At 41.4% G+C, this 27,188-nt stretch overlaps 1 protein-coding gene across 4 annotated transcripts in view; it reads right to left on the reverse strand.

The window, feature by feature from the left end:
• Positions 1–27,188, reverse strand: part of LOC121330947 (voltage-dependent R-type calcium channel subunit alpha-1E) — a 149,528-nt gene that overhangs the window by 5,079 nt on the left and 117,261 nt on the right. For all 4 annotated transcript variants that reach the window (XM_041277954.1, XM_041277953.1, XM_041277952.1 and 1 more), the window contains 17 exons: positions 26,780–26,944; positions 25,388–25,498; positions 24,914–24,997; positions 24,103–24,222; positions 22,060–22,125; positions 21,535–21,626; positions 20,244–20,412; positions 18,568–18,695; positions 14,290–14,386; positions 9,235–9,340; positions 8,544–8,651; positions 8,079–8,179; positions 6,858–6,964; positions 5,128–5,233; positions 4,629–4,757; positions 1,908–2,055; positions 124–314 (listed from right to left, as the gene is read on the reverse strand). In XM_041277954.1, the coding sequence (XP_041133888.1) occupies positions 124–314; positions 1,908–2,055; positions 4,629–4,757; positions 5,128–5,233; positions 6,858–6,964; positions 8,079–8,179; positions 8,544–8,651; positions 9,235–9,340; positions 14,290–14,386; positions 18,568–18,695; positions 20,244–20,412; positions 21,535–21,626; positions 22,060–22,125; positions 24,103–24,222; positions 24,914–24,997; positions 25,388–25,498; positions 26,780–26,944 (2,028 nt within the window). The remainder of the gene's footprint in view (positions 1–123; positions 315–1,907; positions 2,056–4,628; positions 4,758–5,127; positions 5,234–6,857; positions 6,965–8,078; positions 8,180–8,543; positions 8,652–9,234; positions 9,341–14,289; positions 14,387–18,567; positions 18,696–20,243; positions 20,413–21,534; positions 21,627–22,059; positions 22,126–24,102; positions 24,223–24,913; positions 24,998–25,387; positions 25,499–26,779; positions 26,945–27,188) is intronic.

Raw genomic sequence — 27,188 nt, forward strand, 5'->3', positions numbered from 1 at the left:
AGAGGTCCCATTCAAATTTGGGCATTTCAATTAAAATAAAATGATAAATTAATGCCACCTCCTTGTGTTGTCTTATCCACCTGGAATCATCTGCCAGGTGAAGGAGAGTGTGCTCTGCAGTACCTGTGTGTGGATGGTGCGTGCTCGACCCTGGCTCGGGGATCTGGACTGCGCTCTCTCCCGGGTGGGGGGCTGTCCCGAGGGGCTCCTCTCCTCTGAGTTGCAGCGGGACACGTCTGGAGATAGCAGGTGCCTGCGCTCTTTAGACCGGCCCCGCTCTCGGTCACAAGCTTGGCGGTGCTCTGACTTTAAACCTGAAACCCCCAAAAAACAGAGGGCTCACAATCGAGGGACTTCAATCGGAATGTTTCGTGTTAATTTATTCCTTGAGTTAAAATATATAAAGTACATTTGTAACATACATCTCCTGCCACAGTTTGTGTTAAAATGTCAGTGTAACATTGTAACAGAAAGACAATGATTCTTGTTGGTAAATTTCCCTCTTGACCTGCGAGGGCGCTAAGTAATGGGAACAGAATACTCTGAACTACTTGACCTGATACTTCGTTCTGAGGGTTAAAAGGAAGTCATATAGAAAAGAGACGGAGCTTCAGCAGCAAAATAGTCTATGGGAATTACACAGTCATTGTAATTAATGTGTTAAAGGTTTACAAAACTCAAACATGCTACTAAGTATGTCATTCAAGGTTGTTTTTAGCAGCCAGCACAGACCATTTTAAATAACTCTTGTTTCCTGCATAGGATTGTTTTAATAACGACTTGAGTTCCAATGTTATAATGTACTCATACATCCTCAGATCATCCGGGATATATGAAGATTACGAGGCAGGTGTATATGCAACACTTTCGGCTATGTTAATATATTTATAAAGTCACCATATACTTGTGATATTTAAGTAGGCTTTGCTTAAAATAGCTTTAAGATATACAAAAGAAACTGTAAATGTCTAATAAATGAATGTACAGTTGAGTGCGAGTTGAGGTGCAGTCATAAATACAGGCAATCAAACAGCATCTAAAAGTGAAGTTTCACCAAACACCTGAAATGTAAATAGTGAACTTTTAATTGACTAAGTGAGTGCTTTGCTGACTTTTGATTAATATTACAAAATAAATCAGATGGAGATCAAGTTGAACAAACACATATTTGATTTGCAGAGTCTGCAAATGTTAGAATCATCGCTCTGTCCTCCTTGGTCACTGTCATTGTGACAAACTCAGAACAGTACTTACCTTTTTCTTTTGAGCGCAACTATATAATACAATATGTGTAAACCTCATGCATAATTCCGCATGTTGAATTTTACGTGCTTAGTTCTGCGCATTGTGACAACTTGCAAATTAATATTTTAGCTTGCTTTATTTGTGCATATGATTAGCTTAGTGAATAGAGCTACCACTGGTTCATTTTTGTGCGCTGTGTGGCTTCCCCCTGCCATATGGTAATTTTGGTAATTTATAGCTGTTTAGTGAATGAGGCCCTATGTATTTCACCTTTTATTTAAATAGTTAATTAGTGATATTCATATTTTCATAAAGCAATTAACCTTTCCTTTATTCTCTTGTAGTAGTTATCCAGTTTTTAGTAAATTAATCATACCATTTTTTAGAAAAGAGCTATAGACAAACATCACATGATTCTGTTATGTGATGATTCTATTATATGATGATTCTATTATATAATGATTCTGTTACGTGTTGATTCTATTGTATGATGGATATATTGTCAACTATTTATATTAAATACTAATATTTAGTTTTCTAGAAATACAATTTTTTAAACCAACAGGGGGCTTCATTCTTTATGCCCAATCTTGAGTTTATTGACAATCTCTTTCATATATAGTAGCTGTTTACTATATAGGTTCCCTTCCCGTGTGACTGACCAGGCGGTCGGTAGCTCCGGTGCTGCTGTCTGTGCAGCTCGGCAGGACCCACTCTCTCCAGGGAGTACTCGTCCAGCCACAGCCCGTTCACACGCTGGGCTCCGATCGTGGAGAAGGAGCGCTTCATCGAGTTGCTCTCTGTCATCACCTACAGCACAGGGGCACATGTCAGCAACAAGGAGACACAGGACCTTGCTCCATATACCACACTCAACAACAGAGAGACACTGGGACCTCCCTTCACACAGCACACTCAACAAGAGAGATACTGGGACTTCACTCCACACAGCACAGTCAACAGAGATACTGGGACCTCCCTTCGCACAGCACAATCAACAACAAGGACCTCTCTCCACACAACACACTCAACAACAGGGAGATACTGGGACCTCCCTTCACACAGCACAGTCAACAACAGACATACTGGGACCTCCCTTCACACAGCACACCCAACAACAGAGATACTGGGACCTCCCTTCACATAGCACACCCAACAACAGAGATACTGGGACCTCCCTTCACACAGCACAGTCAACAACAGAGATACTGGGACCTCCCTTCACAGAGCATTGTCAACAACAGAGATACAGGGACCTCCCTTCACACAGCACAGTGAACAACAGAGAGATACTGTGACCACCCTTCACACAGCACAGTCAACAACAGAGAGATACTGGGACCTCCCTCCACACAGCACAGTCAACAACAGAGATACTGGGACCTCCCTTCACACAGCACACTCAACAACAAAGATACTAGGACCTCCCTCCACACAGCACAGTCAACAACAGAGATACTGGGACCTCCCTTCACACAGCACACCCAACAACAGAGATACTGGGACCTCCCTTCACACAGCACAGTCAACAACAGAGAGATACTGGGACCTCCCTTCACACAGCACAGTCAACAACAGTGATAATGGGACCTCCCTTCACACAGCACACCCAACAACAGAGATACTGGGACCTCCCTTCACATAGCACACCCAACAACAGAGATACTGGGACCTCCCTTCACACAGCACAGTCAGCAACAGAGATACTGGGACCTCCCTTCACACAGCATTGTCAACAACAGAAATACTAGGACCTTCCTTCACACAGCACAGTCAACAACAGAGATACTGGGACCTCCCTTCACACAGCACACTCAACAACAAGGACCTCTCTCCACACAGCACACTCAACAACAGGGAGATACTGGGACCTCCCTTCACACAGCACAGTCAACAACAGAGATACTGGGACCTCCCTTCACACAGCACAGTCAACACACCAACAGAGAGATACTGTGACCACCCTTCACACAGCACAGTCAACAACAGAGAGATACTGGGACCTCCCTTCACACAGCACAGTCAACAACAGAGATACTGGGACCTCCCTTCACACAGCACAGTCAACAACAGAGATACTGGGACCTCCCTTCACACAGCATAAACAACAGAGATACTGGGACCTCCCTTCACACAGCACACTCAACAACAAGGACCTCTCTCCACACAACACACTCAACAACAGGGAGATACTGGGACCTCCCTTCACACAGCACAGTCAACAACAGAGATACTGGGACCTCCCTTCACACAGCACACCTCAACAACAGAGATACTGGGACCTCCCTTCACATAGCACACCCAACAACAGAGATACTGGGACCTCCCTTCACACAGCACAGTCAACAACAGAGATACTGGGACCTCCCTTCACACAGCATACTCAACAACAGAGATACAGGGACCTCCCTTCACACAGCACAGTCAACAACAGAGAGATACTGTGACCTCCCTTCACACAGCACAGTCAACAACAGAGATACTGGGACCTCCCTTCACACAGCAGAGTCAACAACAGACATACTGGGACCTCCCTCCACACAGCACAGTCAACAACAGAGATACTGGGACCTCCCTCCACACAGCACAGTCAACAACAGAGATACTGGGACCTCCCTTCACACAGCATTGTCAACAACAGAAATACTAGGACCTTCCTTCACACAGCACAGTCAACAACAGAGATACTGGGACCTCCCTTCACACAGCACACCCAACAACAAGGACCTCTCTCCACACCACACACTCAACAACAGGGAGATACTGTGACCTCCCTTCACACAGCACACCCAACAACAGAGATACTGGGACCTCCCTTCACACAGCATTGTCAACAACAGAGATACTGGGACCTCCCTTCACACAGCACAGTCAACAACAAGGACCTCTCTCCACACAACACACTCAACAACAGGGAGATACTGGGACCTCCCTTCACATAGCACAGTCAACAACAGACATACTGGGACCTCCCTTCACACAGCACACCCAACAACAGAGATACTGGGACCTCCCTTCACATAGCACACCCAACAACAGAGATACAGGGACCTCCCTTCACACAGCAGAGTGAACATCAGAGAGATACTGTGACCTCCCTTCACACAGCACAGTCAACAACAGAGAGATACTGGGACCTCCCTTCACACAGCAGAGTCAACAACAGACATACTGGGACCTCCCTCCACACAGCACAGTCAACAACAGAGATACTGGGACCTCCCTTCACACAGCACACCCAACAACAGAGACACTGGGACCTCCCTTCACACAGCACAGTCAACAACAGTGATACTGAGACCTCCCTTCACAAAGCACAGTCAATCCAGACAGAGCTCCAGTCCTGCACAGTTATGTGTAGTTTCTTAGTTATTCTCAGTTACCTGTGGTTCCACTGCTAGTCGAGGCATGGAAGAGGCCCGTATTGAAATGCCCCGCCCCGGCACTTCCAAGGGGAGGCACTGTCTGTTACTGGGAAAAACCTGCCTAGGTAACTCCCTCCGCTCGGACATCTAGAAGAGAAAAGAGACAGAGAGGTGATTCATTAGCCAAGCCTGCTTTCACTCGGACAGCTACAGAAAATCAGCAGGCCTAATGCAATTAACTAAAAGTCCAAATTAAAATATAGATACTGAAAATTAGATAAACAATTAGACAAAGGCTTTCATTACATGACAGCCACTTCTTCACATAGAACCACTTGCCCGAATTTCTTCTGAGAACAGATTGTTTAATGTTATGGGTGGATTAAACTGATACCTCTGTTCTGAATCCTATCTCATTCTGGGTCTTAAAGGTATGTAAACTGGACCAGCGCAGAGACTGGAGTGCTGGAGATGGGTGAGAGGGGAGCAGAGTGAAGGATTAGAGCCAATTTCTTACCAGAGTGTGGTGCTCCTGGAAGTCTTCTCTCCTTTGGAGGTCGGGAGACCTGGGACTCACAAACCTCTCCTGAGGGGACAGGGGGCTGAGTGCCACAAATTCTCCCCTGCCATTGCAGACAAGCAGAAACACACACTCACTCACTCACTCACTGCACAACCAAGGGCACGGCAAGCCTTCCAACACCCTCAGCCAACCTGACCATTTCATAACTGCTTTAGAATTTTATATGAATCATTTCTCAGAGGTAGTTTTAGCATTGTTTACAATGTTTCTGATCACTAATTCTGTTTTTAATATAAATAATAGTGCATTACAAAACTACATACAGTAAAACCTGTACAATCTGTTGTCGTTTGGGATTCCTAAGTAGACAGTGTGCAGGATCTAATACCGTACCTAAAAAACTGTTAAATCACAAAGCTATCTGAACACTTAAAAAAAAACAAAAACATACAGTATAATAAACACAATAATGCCGCAACAAAATCTTTACCTGTTATTACCACAGCCTGTTTAAACCATTACCACTGAAACACATTCCTTTGTTCAAACTGTACCTGCAGGCAGGATTCAGGCACTTTCTGCTGGTATTCAGGTTTTCTCCGTGTTGCTTTAAGAGACATCTTTTCTTTTCAGAATGTCTGAAACAGTCTGCCTTACAATTTAGACATTTTCACTGAGCTCTTTTTGTGTTGGTTTGGGTAAACTTTCAGGTTTTTTGGTAAGCACAGTTTTTCTACCAAGAGATAGCTCGTTTTGTGGACGTTTAGACATTTTATTTGCTGTTCAACACCTGCACAGTCAGATTTATATTGGTTTTAGACAGATATGACTCAGAAATCATGCCAGACTCCAGAATAGACATGTTCTGGATTGTAGAGGGTACAACACCATTCATTTCAACAGGGATTTGATCAAAATCTGAATGGCTAATTAGAACTTCATTACATGCTCCTTCCCGGCAATCCATAAAAAAAAAAAAAGATTTATTACTTCAAATATTATCTAATATTTCAAATGCATACCTAGTTCAAGTATGTTTCTACTGATTTAAAGCAAAGTATGGCACTTATAAATAGTGAGAGGTCTGAAATGAATAGCCTTGGTTAGTCAAGGGCCATTCCTTCACACTCCTGCGTTGCACAGACTGAATTGGAACACCCTACACACATTTGCCTTAACTTTCACAAAAGGGAAGTGTGTAGTGCACTAAATAGTATTTACTTTGAGATACTTCTGGATACTAATAAGATATCTGGAGCCCACAGTGATAGCACTGTAGTACAGAGGGAGTCCCGTTCATGCAGATTTGATGATCTTGGCTCGGGCAAGAGTTAGTCAGGGTAGAAAGCTGGCTGGGGTAGTTCACATGATTGCCCTTCAACACCGACTACAGGTCAGACACCTGCCGAGTCCAGGTGGGTACTTCCCAGGCTGAGGCAACTTGGGCATTTAAAAATTTGGTAGAAAAATATTACCAAGGTAGGTACGAAGAGCAAATAGGACAGATACCCTTACAAGATTACAAATGGCTCAAAAAGGGAGAGCACTGTCCACAGTATTTTAACCAGGTCAACTGTGGTGATGCAAAACCTAAAACTAGACACTGTAGCTGGGGTTTCCTCAATCACTTTCAAAGTGTATAACTGTTCAGCTCTGACTTGAGATTTCCTCAGCCTTGATTGAATGCATGTGAATACAGGAAGGGTACAGAGTGTGACACTCACAGGCCGGTGCTGGGGCTGTGTTGCAGGAATGGCAGAGCCTTGGCGCTGGAGAGGATCTCCTGAGGGAGGGATGAGGCGTCCATGCGCTGGAACATTGGGGCATGTTTCTGAGGGTGGAATGACACAAGAGAGAGACAAGCATTTAAACAAGCCTCATACATTCCACACCACCAAGCTTAACACAGCTTCACATTTTCTTTTGACATATTTGTTTAAGCATTTTATAGCTACATTATATTCAGTTATTGATAAAAAAGAAAACCCTTTGGTGCAGCAATCAAATATAGACTTTGGACAGAATATCAGGAACCTGAAATATCACTTTCAGAAACAATGCTGTCAAATCCTCTTCACTTACAGATGTGTATGTAACAAATTACATGTAAGAAAGACGATTTTCTACCAATGAGATTCTACTTCCTGTCATCAATGATTACTGACACTTGTCACTGAAAGGCACACACTGTTACAACCTATTATTTAATTTAGGAATTAATTTATTTATTTAGTATGCACATTTTTTTTTACCCTGGCTTTTCTGCAGCAATCCTCCACACTGCTCAGGAGACCTGAAGGTTCAGTGGGCGTCCTCTAATCCCACTATGAGCCATCTTCTCTTTTACAGAGAGCAGATGTCAACGAGCTACTGACCTCTGGAGGATAAAGGCCAGCTCTGCAGGTGCCCACCTTTGAGCTCACTGGGTGCCTGGCCAGCAGGGTTCGCTTCAGGGTGATGAAGAGAAACAGCCAGGACTTGCGAGGCACAGCCAGGATGGGCTCATGTGAGCCACTTACAGTATTTTATAAATATATTTGCCATTGGCTCTCATCAAAGGGAATTCCCCCATGCTCATCAATAGAGCAGTGTGCTTAATATCATCCTCAATAAATCATAGTAAGCAACCACATGTTTATTTACAAGATTAGCTGCAAAGGGATCAGAACGGGACCCTGTGTAACCAGATTATAGGTGGATTTAACTGAAATCTTGTTTTCTATCCAGTACCTGCAATCTTATTCTTGGTGGATTTTACCTGTCTGCTGATCTCCAGGGCAAGTTTAGGTCTAATTCAAGATAGGTCTTATAATGTTTGCATGTTTTATATACTTCTAATAAAGTGCCTACTATCTTATTCTTTGTAGATTTTACAACTTTGACTGTGCTCAGTAAGGCTGCTCTCCTCATTTGCAGGCCCTATAGCACGAGCAGGCTTCTCTGACCTGCTCCTCCAGCTGCTGCCTCTGTTTCTTGGCCTTGTTCAGCTTATAGTAGTCCATGATCATCATGGCTGCGTAGATCTTCCCGATGGTCAGGTCGCTGGCTATGAGTCATATTAAACATCATGCAATAAAATCACAACAGTGTTAAATACACAGAATGTCTTTCCTAAGTTTCATCACAATCAAATTAGTGGTTGTCTTGATATAATACGTATGAAATTGTCTTTAAATCCATGAAGCAGAGCATGAGATCAATCGATTATATGCTTTATAAATCCCATGATATGACATTTATGTACACCCACAACATTAAAATGTTAAGACGTGTAACAGTGTGACTATGTAGAGGTGACCCTGCTATAGTATCCCCCTGGCAGTGATAATAATTCCACTGAGCCAGAGAGCTCCCCTTGATGTTTTGAAACAAAGCTGAGTCACGCTCCTCCCTGCCTGCCCTTGACTCACCTTTATGTATCGGAACCAAGTAATCCAGTGACTTCTGTGAAAGGTGAGGCCAGATCAAACTGATGTCCTTTTGCAACTCTGCATCCATCTGCTGCCTGTCCTCGCCACCTGAGAGGAATTTACAGCTCAGTAAGCGCTTCTCAAGCGACTTACACTACAGATTCATTTTGAAGTGATTTGGGTCTGCAGAGCCTAATATACACCCATTCTAAACAGCAACTACAGAAATGTATTCCAGGATCTGCAGCCACAAGTTTTATGATCATTTATCATGATGCCACTACACAGTACCTTGCGGTGACTTTGATGACTGGTATGAGTACTTTCATTTAACACATGTTCTTGAGAATCAATAGGTGAACTAATTGTGTAATTGTACTATATTTTATCAAGGGTGTCTTTACTACAGGTTTGAAACAGGGTTGGCAGCTCATGGATAAGTGGGGGTTTACCTGAGAAATTACATTTTTCCAGCACACAAGCATTAAATGTGTTATTGTATATGTTCTTGTATATGAAAAACCCATATTTTTCAAATAAACCTTGACACAGAATGACAACGACAATTGTTTGCAATTATTTGAAGAGACAGCGATTATCTATTCAAGATTAGCAGTATATTTTGCAAGCAAGGGGTCTGATTAGTAGGGAGTTGTGCATTTATTTATGTGTGTGTGTGTCTGCTTTTTACCTCTTGCAATGTTAACTTCAAGGGCTGTTCTTATAAGAGCCATCAAAGTAGAGGTAAAATGTACTGTCATCTCCTCATCAACAGGCATGTTCATCAGCACCAATCTCTGAAACAGAGAAAAGCAATCATTCACCATTCAGCACACCACTCCCAAACCGGCTACCATCAGGACCCCAGACACATCCTATACTGAGGATCAAAACCATTTAAAGTCCATTTATTGTGAGTCAACTGTTATTGGTGATTAAAACGAACATGATCCTGTTAACTGCTGAGAACTAATGTGATTATATTTATAACCCTGTGATCTAAGACTCTGTATACTGTACATATTTCAAAACTAATACTGAAAATGAATAAAAAACATAACTACATATGGTGTACTGTGAATTACCCACCTCTATAAGTACTAGCATTGTATCTGAAATCAAGTAATGTATAAGAAAACCAATCCATAACTTTAAAACGCTTAATCAGAAGATTATGGTAAAAATGTAAAACTTAACGTATGTCTATTTGTTTCTTATAGCTTTACTTTACAAGGGAATTCGACTGTATCTTTAAGTCCATCAGAACTGCATAGCTTGCTCATATTGCATTTTATTGACTGCACCTGAATACATGCTACTGACATGATCATTTACATTTTAATGAACTTGGCTCAACAGAAATCGATTGCACTTTAAAGAGTAAATAGCAGGGTTCTGTTATAGGTCCCCATGTGTTGCTACAACTGTTTAAAAACATACACGTAATTTTTCTTTTCATTGTTAACATCCTGACAACTTTTTAAACTTAGAACTTTAAAGTTTGTTTCAAAGATCTTTTCAAAATGTCCACTTGAGTGGACTGGGGTTTGAGATATGTCCTCTAAATCACGACAGCAAGCGTAAAAAAAAACAAAAAACATAAACAAACATTGTCTGGACTAACGGTTCACAGAGAGATCTGGACCGGCCATCTCGTGAGCTATAGGCGTGCGCTTGCCACGGCCAGGGTGAAATACTTCTCTGAAATCATAACTATGAGACATGATAAACCCAATGTTCTCAGACCATTGATCAAATCCTACATCCAGTCACCAACAGATCCAATGTTCATCCTCTTCTCTTACCTGTCATGATTTCTCCTCTTTCTTTCGGAACAAAATCAACAACATCTATTCTACTCTCTCCCACCACAAACTCTGTTTACTACTTGACCACCTTGATGCTCCTCCCATTGCCCCTCCTGCCCTCTCCTCCCTCCATTGCTCATGTTTCCGGCTTACTGCTGAAATCAACTACTGCCACCTGCCCCCGGGACCCCTGGCCAACTAACCTTGTCCACCTGTGCTTCTGATCTTGCTCCCTCCATTATGCACACTCTCAACCTGCTTGCCCAAGTTACGCAGATACTCAAAAAACCCTCCCTTGACCTGGCTGACTTATTTAATTTCTGACCCATCTCTAATCTCCCTTCTCTCTCAAAAACTCTCAAAAAGGCTGTAGCCAGTCAGCTAACGGAACATCTCAAGGAAAACAATTTGCTTGAATCTCTACAGTCTGGTTTCCGGCCACATCACAGTACTGAAACAGCTCTGCTCCAGATTGTGAATGATCTTCTGCTCAATGCTGTGCTTGTCCTCCTTGAACTAAGAGTTGCTTTTGACACTATAGATCATGGCATTCTTCTTGGCTGCCTTCAGAAGTATGCTGGAATCTCTGGAACATGTCTCTCCTGGATATTCTCTTACCTATCTGGACGCATGCAGTCTGTGGTGGTGTCCCCCAGGGATCTGTTCTTGGGCCCCTTCTCTTCAATATCTACATGCCTCCCTTGGGTCACCTCATCCGCCAACACAGCCTCATGTTTGACTCCTATGCTGATGATACTCAACAGTACTTAAAACTTTAAGTAGACTTTAAGTCTACCATGGTCCAGCTCTCGGCTTGCATTCAAGACATTGAGGATGTCTTCCAATTTTCTTCAGCTGAACACTAGCAAATCTTAACTCCTTCTACTAGGATCTAAAACTCAACTTAAGAACCTAAATATAGCTACCCTGAACCTCGGAAACTGTCTGCTGCTGCCTTCCCCCACATTATGAAGCCTTGGTGTACTTCTTGACAGCAACCTCTCCTTTGATGCCCACATCTCCTCCGTTCAGAATGTTGCTGCCATGATCCTTACCAGAGGTAAAGGCTGGCTGGCTGCACTGACTACCTGTAAAGTTCAGGATTATTTTCAAAACTCTCCTGCTCACCTACAATGCCCTTCATCACACAGATCCAGAGTGACCCACTATGTCCCTGCCCGCAAGCTGAGGTCCTCCGACTCTGGCCTGCTTGTTATTCCCAAGCAAAAGTGCATCACACTTGGAGAACGGGCATTTAGCTTCATGGCTCTGACTCTTTGGAACTCTCTCCCAGCTTTAGTACGTGATGTTCCCATTGTTGCTTGCTTTAAATCAACTGTTACCTGTTTGACAATGTGGGCAATAATCCTTACACTATCAGTGCACTAGAGTGGACATTTTGAAAAGAGCTTTGAAACAGATTTTAAAGTTATAAGTGTAAAAAGGATGTTAAGAATGAAAATTAAAATGGCAGGTATGTTATTTAAACAGTTATAGCAACATGTGGGGACATGTAATGCTATATTTTTTGGGACCCCGCTACTTACTCTTTAAAGGACAGTGGGGAACTGTATCCCTTTGGATGGCCCTAGTATGGAATTTATCTGGTACAACCCTCAGTACCACGACCAAGAATCACAGTACAGAATGTAAGAACAGCATAAGAATTGACCATGCAGATTTTCAGGAAAACTGGACAGGTGATACCCAAGATATAGCTCTCAATAGAAAAGTAGATCAGCATAAAACAACCAGAAGTTTTAGAAATCCGGGTGATTCATTATTTAAACCAACAAGAAACCAGAATAAATGTCACAAAACCAAGATTCTGAGAGCCTCAGGCTTGCTTAGCAGTGTTCATACCAAGTTCCAATAGGATGAACAGCTGCACAGGTACTGTGTAAGTAAACATGTAAGTGTGACAATCCGGTATTATGAATTGCGGTTGTGTTTGTCTGGAGAAGGCCAATCAAACTTGGTTCCTGAAGGTGGTGTTCTGATAGCATAGGATGTGATGGTCCTTCAATCAGCTCTGCAGACTGGCCCTGCATGCCCCCAGATCCCTGGAACTCCTCATGATGTGCTTCATACTGTCACAACTCCCACTGGGGCCCTTAGAGTTTCAATCCCCATGCTGTTCAATGGGTATTTTATTTGAGAATGCAACAAAAGTTACAATCTCTATTTTACCCATCCTTTACAGCACATATGCTAGTGTAAATTTGGGCTGCACTAGCAATGTCCACTATGGGCCACAGGGGGAGTTATGGTGCAATGTGGACACTAGAGCACACTGTGTGGCAGCTACAGATTTCCAATGCGCTCTCTCTCACTCTCTGTTCTTTAGTCCTCAAGTAAATTCATCCCTCTGTACCAATGTTTACCTCAGCCCTGTCTAACACTGCACACTACCCTCCCAGCACAGCTCTGGAGATGAAAAAGGACTCAGGAATCACAGGGCTGGCATGTACATGTACAGCTGAAGTAACAGTGTTGACTGAAGTATTGTCCTGTGATACAGTCTGCTAGGGTGTATAGGGTGATAAATATTCTCTTCCGTTGTTAAGGTGGGCTACATGTATCTACCAAGTTTTAGTCCTGGTATAATCGCTAAAATTCAATATCACAATAACATGATCCTAATCAGTTATCACGATTGTCGGTATTGTAGTTATCACCATGTCATGTTATAAAGTATATTTAAAAATGTCCTGTAACTTAGATATTGTGAAATGATCCCAGATTGCAGAGTCCATCGATCAATGCAAGCACTTACTCTACCTTGTCATTCTTAAAGACACTTGCTTGGGGTATATCTGCATATGCTGTGGCTTATCTAGCTGATGTACAGCTCCATGTCTTAGTACTGGCACAGAGCACGCCATAGAGAACACTCACGTTCAATTTGAAGTAATTCTGAGTGCTGGTGTTTCCATCTCTACACAAACAGTAAAGGGTAATATGACTCTTTTCATGTTACAAGTCATTTTTAGGTAACTGCTTAGGTAGGGTGTTTTCTTTGCTGGTCGCGATACACAGTGATAACCTGCTAGTGGCTACAGTGCTATCTGCTTATGGCTAGTCCTGATCCAATACAGAATGTAATGAAACATCATGTCTCACAATGGAAGCCCTACACCCTTGAGCATGCTTATTGAAAGTGTAAGAAAAATATTTAATCCAAAAAATAAACTTAGCTGCTAAATTTGACCCATTGAGATATTTGCGATCCAACTGGTTTTTAATAGGGTCCTTGACCTCAATGCAGTCTGACTTTTGGTCAAATTCCAGGTTGTTTTGTGAAAATGTACTCGAGCTATTGCAGTAATATCACCGGAGTTAACTGACAATGGACGGACAACACAGAGATGAGTGGCAATAAAAATCGCTGCTGCTTTCTAGTACCTCATCATTTTCTGTGCTGTAGGTCAGTTGGTCTGATTGTGACATGAGCATTGAGCACAGATGACAATGATTTACCAGGAAGCAATGGCAACTTCAAGAGTTCAAAAGTTCATATTTGAAATATTTGGCAAAGACTAGTGCAATACTAGTGCACACGTTGAATAATTAAACATGCATAATCATAACCTGAATCCTGGGTGTGCAAAACTCCACTGTGGGCCATCCCATGGGGGGGGGGGGGGGGGGGGGGGTTAGGGTGAGTCTTTCTCAAAAGACTATCAAGTTAACACGGTATGTGTGATTATTGTAAAATGGGTTTGTAGTTTAGATCAATATGCTTTTACCTGATGCTTCTGGAAGTCTGTCCCCCCCCCCCCCCCTCATTGCTTTTACCCGGCCGACGCCTAGCTCAGGACTCCACGGGCTGATAATTGTACTGCACAGGCACTGTATACAGTGTATGTGTGTGTGTGTATATATATATATATATGCTAGGCTTCACAATTTAGGGCTAACAGATTTATTTTTTATACCTTATAAGCAAGTTTGGAAGGACATTTCTTTCCGAGGCCTAGTGGTGGAGACATGTGCATCAGCATCTCATACATGTCAGTGTAATGAATACGACCACTGGGGAGAGTTCGGGGAGCAATGCACATGAATAGGGAGGAGGAGGCAGGCATTCCCAGGGAAAGAGAGAGGAAAGAGAGAGAGAAACAGAACAGGAGAATGTTATTCAATGCAAGTCAGAAGGAAAGAACTAATAAGGGGTCAAACAAATGAACCAAACCAACAAAAATCAAGTATTTCTATGTAGCCTTGGCATAGAAACCTCCAGAAGTCTAGGGATGTCCAGAGGAATGACTGGGCTGCTCATGTGATCTCACAGAGCAGGCATCCAGCATGCACACAGACCCCTCCCCATGCTACTGCTGCTGTCCAGTCATATCCCTGCATTTCAGACTGAGTTTACAGAGGCCGCTTACTGCACGAAAACTCAGTGCAGCTTCTGTTACCCTTGTCACGCAATTATTAAACGGAATAGTTCAAATTAAAAACGATGACAGTGTATATCCCTGGAGTTTGAATAGAGCACAGACTGTCTGAAAGATTATTAGCTCAGAGGGCTTTAACATCATATATTTTCATTTTAGTTTTCCTTCACTGCTGAGAAGTCGATTGCCTGCATCTGATTGACTGCAATGAAGTGTTTCATAAACTAGATCCAGGAGATTTGATGGTTAGCAAAATGTTTACACTTATTAAAGCTCCAGATTCCCCTCTGTTCAGAAATCTGCATGGGACACAAACATCTGGGGGACCTCGATATGTCAGATATCAACTTTGATTATAGTACTGGATGAAACTAGAGTGTAAAAAATTGTATTATATACTGTACTGTACACAAGGCACTACACACAAGATAATGTTAGACTTCTAGGCTTCCTGTCTCTGCCTTTATAAACAATGCAGTGTCACAGGTAATGAGACACTGAGAAGCAGCAGCATGTCTCTTTAAACTCAGTCCCAGCAGCTCAGTCATTCCTTTGCCCGGAGCAGCAGGCAGGTCTGGCTGGGGTGGAGTGCTGTCACCCCCTCCCTCTTCCCCCCCCTTCCCTCCCCTCCCCACCCTCAGTCACCCCAAACCGCAGGGCCACCTGTAGGGGCAGTTCTTTCAAAGCCCAGAGGAGGCGATATCGATCGCATTATTTTGTACATCTCCTTATAGTGAACTCTTCCACTGGAAAGAAAATACATGGGGTTAGGATCACATGGCGCCCTCTGCTGGGATAGACAAGAAAGCATATTCCAAGCACCTCTTGCTTGAGATGGGTATTGCTGTAGAACGAAGGCTCCCACAGCATAGATCTCGGAGGGTAGCTCACACAGGGTAGTGCTGCGTGTGCATCTCATAATAGACGTCAGCATTATATGCTACAGTCTGATCACATGATAATGGTGATGAATTTAGGTACTAAAACAAAGTTTATTTCATAACAATAACCTAACCCTAAACTTAAGGTTTGTGGGGTATTGGCCATGGAAAGAATCACCAATTCATTCTCACAGGGTAGTCACTATGTTCAGTGTTCTCCCCCTCCCACACCCTGTTTATGGTCATGAGGTAGGGGTGTTGAGGGTGAATGAAGCACAACGTAAATTACGAGTTGCGCACGCAGCACTACCTTGTGTGAGCTCCCTGCGGGAGCTATGCTGTGGGAGTCTTCATTCTCCAGCTAGATACTCTTGGCTTGCTTGCTTGTTTGAGCGCTGGTGTGGACCACCCAGACACACACAAAAGCAGGAGAGTTTGAACCCATTTTTATCCATAACTTCTCTGAGAGTTTTAAGAAACCAGTATGTTATTGTTCAGATGAGTCTGTTATCCATTGTGGAGGTGTCAGTCACTGTGAGAGCAGAGGAATTTAGAAGTCAGAGTTGTCACATGATGTGCTCACATTGTCACAACTCCCAATGTGGCCCGTAGTGGGCGCTATTTCTTTGGGTTCTCCACTTGCTTTAATTATAAAGTGGTTTTCAACCTGATCTCCAGTAACCTCAACATACTAGGTTTTTGTTTTAATCTGGAAATAGATATCTGTTTTAAACATCCTTTGAATGAGACGTAAAGCCGAGGTCCTATTGTAAGTGACTCTGCAGCAGCAATTGTGATGCACAGTTCACCCCCTAGTCCTAGTCTCTGTAAGTCGCTTTGGAAAAAAGCGTCTACTAAATAACTAATTAACATTTTTTTCCAGGGCACATTGGCACTGACTTACAGACAGGTAACCACTGAGAAATGACAGCAATACATATTTGCGAAAAAAACAACAACAAAAAAAAAAAACACGAGGACTAGTTGAAACAAAAAGCTGAAATGTTGAGGGTACTGAAAGACCAGGGTTTTAAACAAGTGCATTACAGTATCTATTCCTGACAGGATGTTTTAAACTGTTGATCTGAGCATCACCACTGCAAGGGCCTGGTGGAATTCTTGATTCCTGTTGATAAGCTCTTAAAGCTGCAGCAGCATTGCTATAAAGGGTACGAGGCTTATTCACTGTTCCAAGGTTCCAGCGTGTTGTCGGTGCTGGACTAACCAGTCCAGTACCTTTTAAAAATGCTAGTTTTTGCAACTGTTTGTATATTAGGGACACACAGACACCGCCCCCTATGAGCCACAGTGGGAGTCATCATCTTTAGCAACCAATTTCCAGTGCTCTGTCAGTACTTTCTCCTTCATTCTGTTTAGAACCAAGATGAGTTTAGAATCACCCTGTCTATACACATAACAAATATAGCAAAGTTCTAGAATATTGCACACGACACATACAGAACATTTCAAATAAGCACTGTACTGGTCCCAAACACAGAAAGATTGGAGAGAAAGGTCCTGGATGAGTGGACACTTGTACACTGCTAACCTGTGCACGCTGCAGTCTGAAATCCAGTTTTAACCACAAATAAGGAAGAACATTACACAGTGACTGAACTGAATGAGTGAGGGTGATGGTGAGAATGAAAAACCTGCTATTAGACTTACATTATGGGTTTCTACTGAGAATTGAAATGTTTCAATAAATGTCCTTGGTATGGATTACAGTTAAAGACTGTCATTCATACTGTAGGTCCTTTTACACCAAACGCGTCATGTCACAGCATCAGCATCCAGTGTAACATTCATTAGGTAGAATACTGTACATCTTACGGAGGCTTTCACACCAGCCACTGTGTAAAACAGACGCCTTGTAAGCTGTGTTCCTAAAACGAAATGGTATATTTTTTTTTTCAATAATAACAACGAGACACTTGGGATTGTGAATGCTTGTTTCTGAGAGAGCTGAAAGGTCACACCATACAGGCAAGCACCTACAGTGTCAAAGAAACAGGACTCAGAGAGAAGAAACACTAGAAAACAGATAAATATGTCCTTTATCTACAGTTTGCAGGAAATAAAAAAGATCTTCAACAGTTTCAAGTAATAATAAGTATTAATCATTTTTTTCAAGGTGTAACTTTACTTTTGTTTAAAAAATAAATCCAAAAGCGCTGTTTGCATATAAAGATCACAAGTGAGGGTTACAGTAACATACGATCTGTGTTTGGAATTTCAACAATCGATCGGCAGGTTTATAGAGAGTTATAAAGACAGTCGTCATTGTTGTGCGTCAAATGGAGAGACACTTAACTTTTAACACTGAAGACGTACGGTAAAGAAAGACTGCTGTACAGTGCGGCAAAGATAACACCACTCGAAACTGCAGACTAATTAAATGTATGTATACTAAATATTCTTAACAATTACCTATTTTTATTTTAATAATATTTTCTGCAAAAGAGACAGCCCTTTATTAATTAGTTATCATGATATAGAATAGTACTTTGTGCTCAAAGACACAAAAAATATAATTCTGTACTTTGTTAAGGAAAATGTTGAGTTCAGTGACAGCGCTTCAGATTGATTGATGCTTCAGTATGAAAGCAACTTGACAGTGCTGATACTTTGATGTGATGCGCTTGGTGTGAATAGATCTTCAGGGAGTAAGTTTATGTTCCTAGCTTTACTGATACTGCAGAACTGTTGTATTATAGTATACGACTGGTGCATGTCATGGGAAAACAGAGAGAAGGCTGGTGCATGTCATGGGAAAACAGAGAGAAGGCTGGTGCATGTCATGGGAAACTGAGAGAAGGCTGGTGCATGTCATGGGAAAACAAAGAGAAGGCTGGTGCATATCATGGGAAACTGAGAGAAGGCTGGTGTATGTCATGGGAAACTGAGAGAAGGCTGGTTCGTTATTTGTCCTCACCATGCAGCCCGATCATACTCTGCCCAGATTCGCACAAATTCATCCAGGTGGTGAGGCCCCAGGATGGAGGAGTCTCGAGTCAGGTATTCAAAGTTGTCCATGATGACAGCCACAAACAGGTTTAGCATCTGCAATGAAGGACAGTACGTGTGGACAAGAGCTCTTCCAATATCCTTTTAAGAACATTTTTACAACTGCGTTACACCAGCTTCTACTGCTTTCTGAATGTCTTGGGTGTCTTTCCTTGTCTGCCACTAATTTATCTTAAAAATTCCTTAGACTACTGTTTATTGTTAACACTATGTGCATGTTGTGATGTACCATACTGTATATTCAAAAATGATTGGCATTGTTTGCCAATCATTTTTGTAAAATTGATTTTACCCCTGTATTTTCCTTCCATTTTGAAATATCTGAATGTTGCCTCATTGGTGTTGAAGATTGACAGGTGTCTTCTGTTCACGCTGTTAAGTCAGTCATCTCTTTTCATCACAGAACTGGAGCAACAGGCATTACTAAGATACAGAACCCAGGAGGTGTGGCCTAGCCTGGGATTTCTCCACCTTGATTTGTGGAGCCTTTACCAGAAGGGGTCACTGAAGTGTAACTGTCCATGACCACAGCAGCACAAGCGCCATAGCAGCTTTCCCTTTGGACCCCCTTACAGGATCGGCAACTCAGTGCCACCAGGATGGAAACCAGTGAGCTCCTGATTGTATGACTCACTGGGAGTCCTACGCAAAGACCATTTTGAATAAGGCAACGTTTTTTAAATGGATGCAAAGGCTAAATGTCATTTAACACTTTGCAGTCCTATGTCCGACCAGGTCCGATATTACAATTTTCCCTTTCCAGTTTGATGTCGGACCCTGTCTGACATCATCAAAAAGACATCAAGCACAGGTCTCTAGTTGTTTTTTTTCTCCGGAAAAAGTAGAGAAAACATTTCAATGGCCGATAGGAGCTGAACGAAGCTGAAAAAAAAGGGGCGTATCTCAACAATACATGTAGCCCCTGCACCACAGAGATAACACGGACACAAACAAAGAAGATAGCTGCTTCTGCATCCAGTGCTCAGAGAATATTACAGACATTTGCAGAGCCTTTTCATATGTTATAATAATAAAATAATGACTTGGATTGTATCATTGACGAGTTTAGTAATAAAACGAGTGATCAGGAGAGAATTGATCAGTATGCACGATTATGAAGAGGTATGTGAAAAATACAGCAAACAAGGGGTGGGGCTTGGCTGGAGATGCAATACTGAGTTTCCTTTCCTATGCAGTGCCTTTTAAACCTGTTTTCCTCTGAAAAAAAAATGAAACAGCTCGTGTAAAATAAACAGCGCATGTGAAAATAAATTGGATCTGATGTGCCTGACAAGCTGTGAATAGATGGACCGCTAAGGGTTGACCTCCTTGTACAGCTCTGGATGTTTAAAATACTGATGTTGGCTCAATGCATTCCCCTATTCTTATACTCTCAAGGCAGAGGCCGGGTGAGATTTGGTAGTTGCACACATTGCAAGCAAGTGTCTTATCAATTATGCAAGAGATGCATTCGTATGCATTCATGGTAATAGAGCTTTACATAACACTGTCTGTTAGACTTGCATTTGGATACATGGTAGTGTGTCATACATACGTCCAGGCACACAGCTGTCGTCTACTCACCAGAAAGGAGCTAAAGAAGATGAAGGAGACAAAGTAGAAGTATGCAAAGTCCGTGCCACAGGTCTCGTTGGTGGCAGAGCTGCTGCTGCTGTTGCCGTTGTGGGTTTCACATGGCTTCCCTGCTGTGCAGGACAGCATGATCTCCTGCCAGGACTCGCCTGTGGCACTCCTACATACACAGGGACAGACAGAGACCACACAGTCAGGCTGAGGAGAATACAGGAGGTGGCTCTAATCATTTTACACTTACTAATTTGTAAGAACCAGTGTGATAGAAACACCAAGCAGGGTCATGTAACCGAAGGGTCAGATTAACAAAGTAGAGTGAATTCTCTTCAAATTAACTAATTTCCTGATACTACAAATTTTCTACAAATTTCCCGGACAAATTTAGCAGTCGCTTATTTTAAACGACTGCTTATAATACAAATTTACTTAACACAGATTTTCTGCTTGTGCAAATTATTTTGCGGACCCTCTCCCCTCGAGGGAAGAAAAAATGTAATTAAATTGCCCTAGTTCAAACAGCTGTGTGTAGAGAATATTGAGAAATGTATTAACTTGCATTCAGATTGCGTTTTGTATTTTAGTGCTGTTTTGAGACTACTGAGCTTATGGTGCATTTCTAGTTGCCATAGTGCTCACGCATCAATGTTATTTCCATGCAGCAGTGCAAAAATGTGCACTATCCTTGCAGGCAAAAGCTACATCATCTCACAAGAGTTCAACATTAAACCTGGTTAGTTACATCATCTCACAAGAGTTCAACATTAAACCTGGTTAGCTACATCATCTCACAAGAGTTCAACATTAAACCTGGTTAGCTACCGAATCGCACTAGAGTTTAACATTAAACTGGGTTAGCTACTGAATCTCACAAGGCGAACAAAACCCACGTGTGGCCAGATGCAGGCAGGGTGTTTATAAACAGATCACACTTTTTTAGGTTTATATTTATGCCCAGATCTTTCGTCATTGTCAAATCAGGAGAGACAGTAAAATGGCGAGCCCCCTTGTCAGAAGTAATGAGAGAGTTAAAGAGGAGACTTTCGAACCACAGTAAGCACTGCCAGTTTCAACAGCTGGACAGCCCAACACCAGTTGAAGGGGAAATACAGTTTTAGTTGTTTTTTTATTTTTTTCTGATGTACACAAGCTCTGTGGTAAAGTGATCCTCCACCCCCAATGAAAGCTTCAACTTGAGAAGTCTCACTGTTTACAGCCTCTAAACTGATCCAGTTAGTCTCTGTGAGCTGCAGCACAGAGTGGAAGCTACCTCATGTAATCTCACCTGAACAGAAGCATCAGCGCGCTGAAGAAGGTCCTAAAGTTGTTATGGTGGTTTATCTGAGAATCGTTCCGCACCTTGATGTTCCCAAATACCTTGAAATTGAGGCAATAATTACTTTAATTAGTTATTTTGTTTATTAAGATATATTTTTCTACCCAATTGTTGAAGCTAGGTACCAAAAAGGTACACAGATACATACCTGTTAGTTAAGCGCATTGCAGTGTTGAGTGGAGTTGTTTTTCTTATACTACTAGAGCCATTCACAATGTTGAGTGGAGTTGTCTATATTATACTACTAGCGCGCTCTGCCGTGTTGAGTGGAGTTTTCTTTTTTAATTAAATATAAGTTTAATAATGAAGCATCTATTCTAGAAGGTGGCTGGTTTCTTTAACAACCGTCTTGAAATGTTTAATGCACACAAATCTTTAGTTACCGTGTTTTCGCTCAAAAACAATTTCTCTAGTGATGTGGTTACAGTGCTGAGAAGTGGTTCTGTATTAAAGAATCTGGGAATTATTGCTTACCTGCATTCCGATAATTGCGTATATGAAGAAGAGCATTGCTATCAGCAGGCACACATATGGCAGAGCCTATAGAGAGGAGAGACACTTTCAAGTGGGTTATATGAGTTAGAGCCCTGTGTTTTTTGCAAATACGAAATAAAAATAATGCAACATATAAAACGAAATAAAACAAAAAAGAATTACAAAGCAAACATGGAATTACATTTTTAAATTGGGAGGTTTATACAAAAATACTTTAAATAAATACTTGCAATCGTAGTTGTCAAGGCTCAGCCGTTACCATGGACACGGTCTGAAGAGAAACTGAAGCTCTGACTAGCACTTGCGCAGATATATAATTTGGAGCGAGTCATTTGGGAATTTAAATTGTGATGGCTGATAAGATACGTTTGTTTCTAGAATTCCTAAACCGTGCATTACAATTAAACAACACTGCAAAGAATTTGAACATGAGGGGATGTACGCAGCTGACGCTGACAAAATAATGATGTGCAGATTTTGCAACTGTCGGCTGGAATGGGAGTTGAAAGATACCGTTGTTAAGCATTAGCTGTTTATTCCTTTTGAGGAAAATGTGGCTTGTTCGCTTATATTTTGTATTAGTGTGCTAATTCTTTGTTTTATTTCAAGTGGTGCAAACTTTACACTGGAGCAAATGCTGTTTTGGTTTTGAATGAATGTGGCAGTGTGCCTCACCCCTGTGCGTATTTTTGTGTTTCAAGTTGTCTGTTATCTATGGATATAGTGGTGCACGGGATATCACAGAAGCGTCCTAGTGCCAATTAAAAAAGTAAAAAAAATTAAAAAGTATCTCCTATATAGGACTTTATATCTCCTACGTAGGACCTTAAAAAAAAAAAGATTAAAATCAGAGAAAAAATAACAATTGCTATCCGTTCTGACCTAGATCAGCACGATACTTGTTTGTTTAGTGTTTGTCCACTGTTTGTTTTATCTGTCTATATATTTTGACCAAAGTGCTGTTTGTTTTGTGTATAAGTGTTCTGTTTTGATCAAACCTTTTATTTTCTGTGTTAATAAAACACTGAGCACCGTCTTTTTTATAGAGGGCACTGGCAGTATTTACTGTAAATTGACAGTTAATTAAAAAGAGTGAGAAATTATGGCAACTGAATTATTTTTATGTTCTAGGCCTGAAAAAATATGTACACAGTTAAAACTTTGTTTATACTTTGTTTTTATTTCTATACATGTATTTGAGTTATTATATTAATGGGCATCTGTAATAAATAATTTAAAGAAAAAAAAACAAAAAAAAACAATTTTAGTGGATAAAACTAAATTTGTGAAACATTAAACGAAAAATTCTAGAAAATAAAAATAATTTCCAGGGGCTCTAATTATAAGCTTTATACCATGTGAAAAACTATAACTGTTCTAGTGTATCTCATACAGCAAGGGGAAACTTCTCTTTCATTGTTTTCTATAGAGGTCAGCTGTTCTATTATAACTCAATAACGAAAAAGATCACACTAATTAATAAAACCTGTTCTAAAAGCACTGCTTACTGGTGGAACGCTTCTCAGGGGTGCTTCAGCTCGGCTCTCCAAGAGTTAACTTTTTCAGTGGACTACAATGATTATTTCAGACAAACAAAAAAATATTTACAACAAAGTTGTTGTATAACAGTGACAATGGCATTGCTGTGGAATAATGAAACACCCTCGCTAAAATAATGCATGACCTTTGGCCTCAGGCCAATATCCCTTAAGCATAATCCAGGTTTAATAGATAGCGGTCTGTGACTGGGACTGTAATCGCCTTCCAGGACCCCTTGGAAATAAGATGCATATTTCAATGGGTTCTCATTCTGGTTGAGCAAGAATGAAATAAACTGTATTAATAATTCAATAATTGTACAGAGAGAATGTTTCATTGTTTCTCTGAACAATGTTCCCCACAGTTTAAAGGACGGACAAATGCAACATATTAAATGTGATTTTGCCTTTTTTTTTTTTTTTTTAAAGTAGCCTACATTAGAAATGCCTTTGCATTGATAGAGTGGAATCTGAGGCCACTGACCTTGAAGGACTGTACGAATGTCCAAAGCAGGATGCGGATGGTGTAGCCCTGTCTCAGGAGCTTGATGAGTCGGGCAGCGCGGAACAGCTTCAGGAAACTCATGTTGAATGTGTTGAGGAGCTGAGCAGGACACAAGGAGAGCACGCTTACAGACACTCAGCAACTGCAGGAGCAATGCAGCCTGACAGCACCTAACTGGAGGGCAGGTCTGCAGTGTTGAAGAACAAGTCTGCTTTCATTAAAGACATGTTTGATATTAAAGCAACTATTCTACCTTGTGGTTGGTTTCTTTAACAGTAGTCTTGAAATGTTTAAAACATACACATCGTTACTGAATTTGTTTTCACTCAAAAGCTGTTGCTATAGTAATGTGGTTACATCACTGTAACGTGACACTGTCACTGAAAACTTACCTGACACTTCAATCAAGATACCAGTATTATATTGTTTTGTGTGTCTCTAGAAGTGAGTTGTAATCATGTACTGTAATCATGTGGTGGAGTACCATACCTGTCATGAAGCTTTAGATCATTAGTGCTACCTGGAGAGGGACGAACTCAAACTGACTGTCTGATTTGTACCCAGCTTACATCTTAGAAGATGCAGTCTTTTTTATCTTTTGTTTTTGTATTTTTTTCTCTTTCCTTCCTCTTCCGTTTACAGGCTGAAAGCCTTATTTAACTCCATGAGAACCATGACTCCATGACTCTAGGGGTTTCAAATAAGATTCCACTGTTCAGACCCTCTCCTCTTACCACCTTCATGTTCTACCCCTGACAATGGGGCTTCTGGAGAAGGCTGATTTTATTACCTGCGTGTCGGCCAGGATGATCTCAGTAATGCTGCCCAGGACCGTGATGAAGTCAAATATGTTCCACGTGTCCCGGAAGTAGTTCTACAAGAGAGAATACGAGATTGTGAAGTACAAAGAAACACAGAGCAGTCATGTTTTTAAATATCAATCCATTTCAAATACCAGAAATGCAAGGAACAACACAACATGCAAGGAGAGACAGCATCCCTCTAGCGGACTGAGCTGAAATTACATACAGGGAATATTAATCATTTAAACTACAAATCTTGTTTAAAAGCTATTTTGCTTCAGTCAAATTAGAGAAATAGAGGAAACAGAAAACTGCTGAAACACAGCACTGCACGAATGATTGCAAACATCATGAAGAAGTCAGGGAGGTGGACAACATATTTAGATGCTGTAGTTTTATGCACTTAACTCTACCTAGGTTGGTACATTTAAATTAACTGGTCATGGCCTGCTTCTACTTACCAAAAATCCAAAAGCCATGATTTTCAAGATGCACTCCAGTGAGAAGAGGATGGTGAATGCAGTGTTCAGGTGCTTCAATACGTGGTCATAGGCGGCAGGAGCTGAGTAATACTAGACAGTGGAAAAGACTGACCTGTAAGAAACTGCTGGGAAAGTATGTCAACATCCTTAAGACAGTAAACAGGAGGGGTAGGGACTAAAGATTGGATGTGGTAAAAGGTACAACAAAGTGGAGTAAAGTGAAAGCATGGTGAAGCACAGAGAAGATAATGAACCAGTGCCTTCTCAAAGTTTACTGCTTTGGTTTCCCCTGTTAAAAGCACATCAAAGTCAATAAAGCACAGAGAAAATAATGAACCAGCCCCTTCACAAAGTTTACTGCATTGGTTTCCCCTGGTAAAAGCACAGCACAGTCAGTAATGTACAAAGAAGATAATGAACCAGCCTCTTCTCAAAGTTTACTCTTTTTGTTTCCCTTGGTAAAAGCACAGCAAAGTCAGTAACGTACAGAGAAGATAATGAACCAGCCTCTTCTCAAAGATAACTGCTTTGGTAAAAGCACAGGAAAGTGTACAACAAAGAATAAAATGAATCTAGAATATGCAATGCAGACTATAGTAGAGCACAGACAAACATGGTAAAGCACATAAGAATGTGTTAAAGCATTGAAAACGCTTAACCACTGTGAATAAATGCACAGTGAACTGTTAAGTGACTGTGCACATGTTAGGGCTATGCATTTGACCACACTGTTGTAACCTTGTGTTGGGGAGTGGATGTTAAACTCTGTGTCTGTATGTCTACATTGAGTGTGTTTGTGGCAGGTGGTTTAGTCTGGGGATGGGATAAAGTCGACATGCCAGACTTTTGTAGCATGGATTCATGGATCTTTACATTCTTTTTATGCTTATTTTTTTAAATATTGCAAGCGTCTTAGTTTTAATACCAAAAAATGACGACAGTTGACCCTGTTTCACAGTTTGTGATAGGCAAATAAATACCACTGGTTTCAATTGCGGCCTTCATGGGGGACACTAAAGGGGAGAGACAGGCCCTTACATATTATGTCAATTTACATTCCCTTTGCAATGGTCCTTTATTATTTGGTCACTGTTCCTTTAAGTAACGTATATAGCTGTGCCAGCTATGGGCTGTACTCTGTGGAATATCTCTCAGTTGGGAGGAGCGCATAGAGCTGTGTAGATGTGAAATATATAGTATTGAAGGAGCTGTGGAACTAGGCGATATAGGGTCTGAAACATTTCAATACTAAAAATGTGCTCTGTGCTTGTACCCACAATCCACGTCTGGACTATATACTACCTTCTAGCATGGACTTACATCAAACCAGCCTAAAAGAAACTGCAAGTAGGTAATGAAAGGTTGTGTTACCTTCATCATGAGCACCACGGTATTGAGGGCGATCATGGCGAGCACAGTGTACTCGAAGGAGGGGGACACGACAAAGTGCCAGACTCTGTACTGAAAGGTTTGCCTGTTCTGAGGCATGTAGCGCGTCAGGGGCTTGGCATTGATAGCAAAGTCAATGCAGGCTCTCTGAAATGAAGAGAAAGACAAGATCATCTATCAATGAAGGATAATCTGTACACATGCATTTAGGAGTTTTACATGTTTTGTGCATTTACTAGCTACACAATGAAAGCACCTTTCTCAAAAACTAAAATTATACAGTATGTAAAAAATACGCTTTTAATAGAATATTATACTATACACTTGGGTGCTCTAAAGTATATTTCTTTTCATATTTCAACGGTCAGCTTGTAGCCGTGTGATGTCACAA

The sequence above is a fragment of the Polyodon spathula genome, chromosome 18 (genome assembly GCF_017654505.1).
Source record: "Polyodon spathula isolate WHYD16114869_AA chromosome 18, ASM1765450v1, whole genome shotgun sequence".
Lineage (NCBI taxonomy): Eukaryota > Metazoa > Chordata > Actinopteri > Acipenseriformes > Polyodontidae > Polyodon > Polyodon spathula.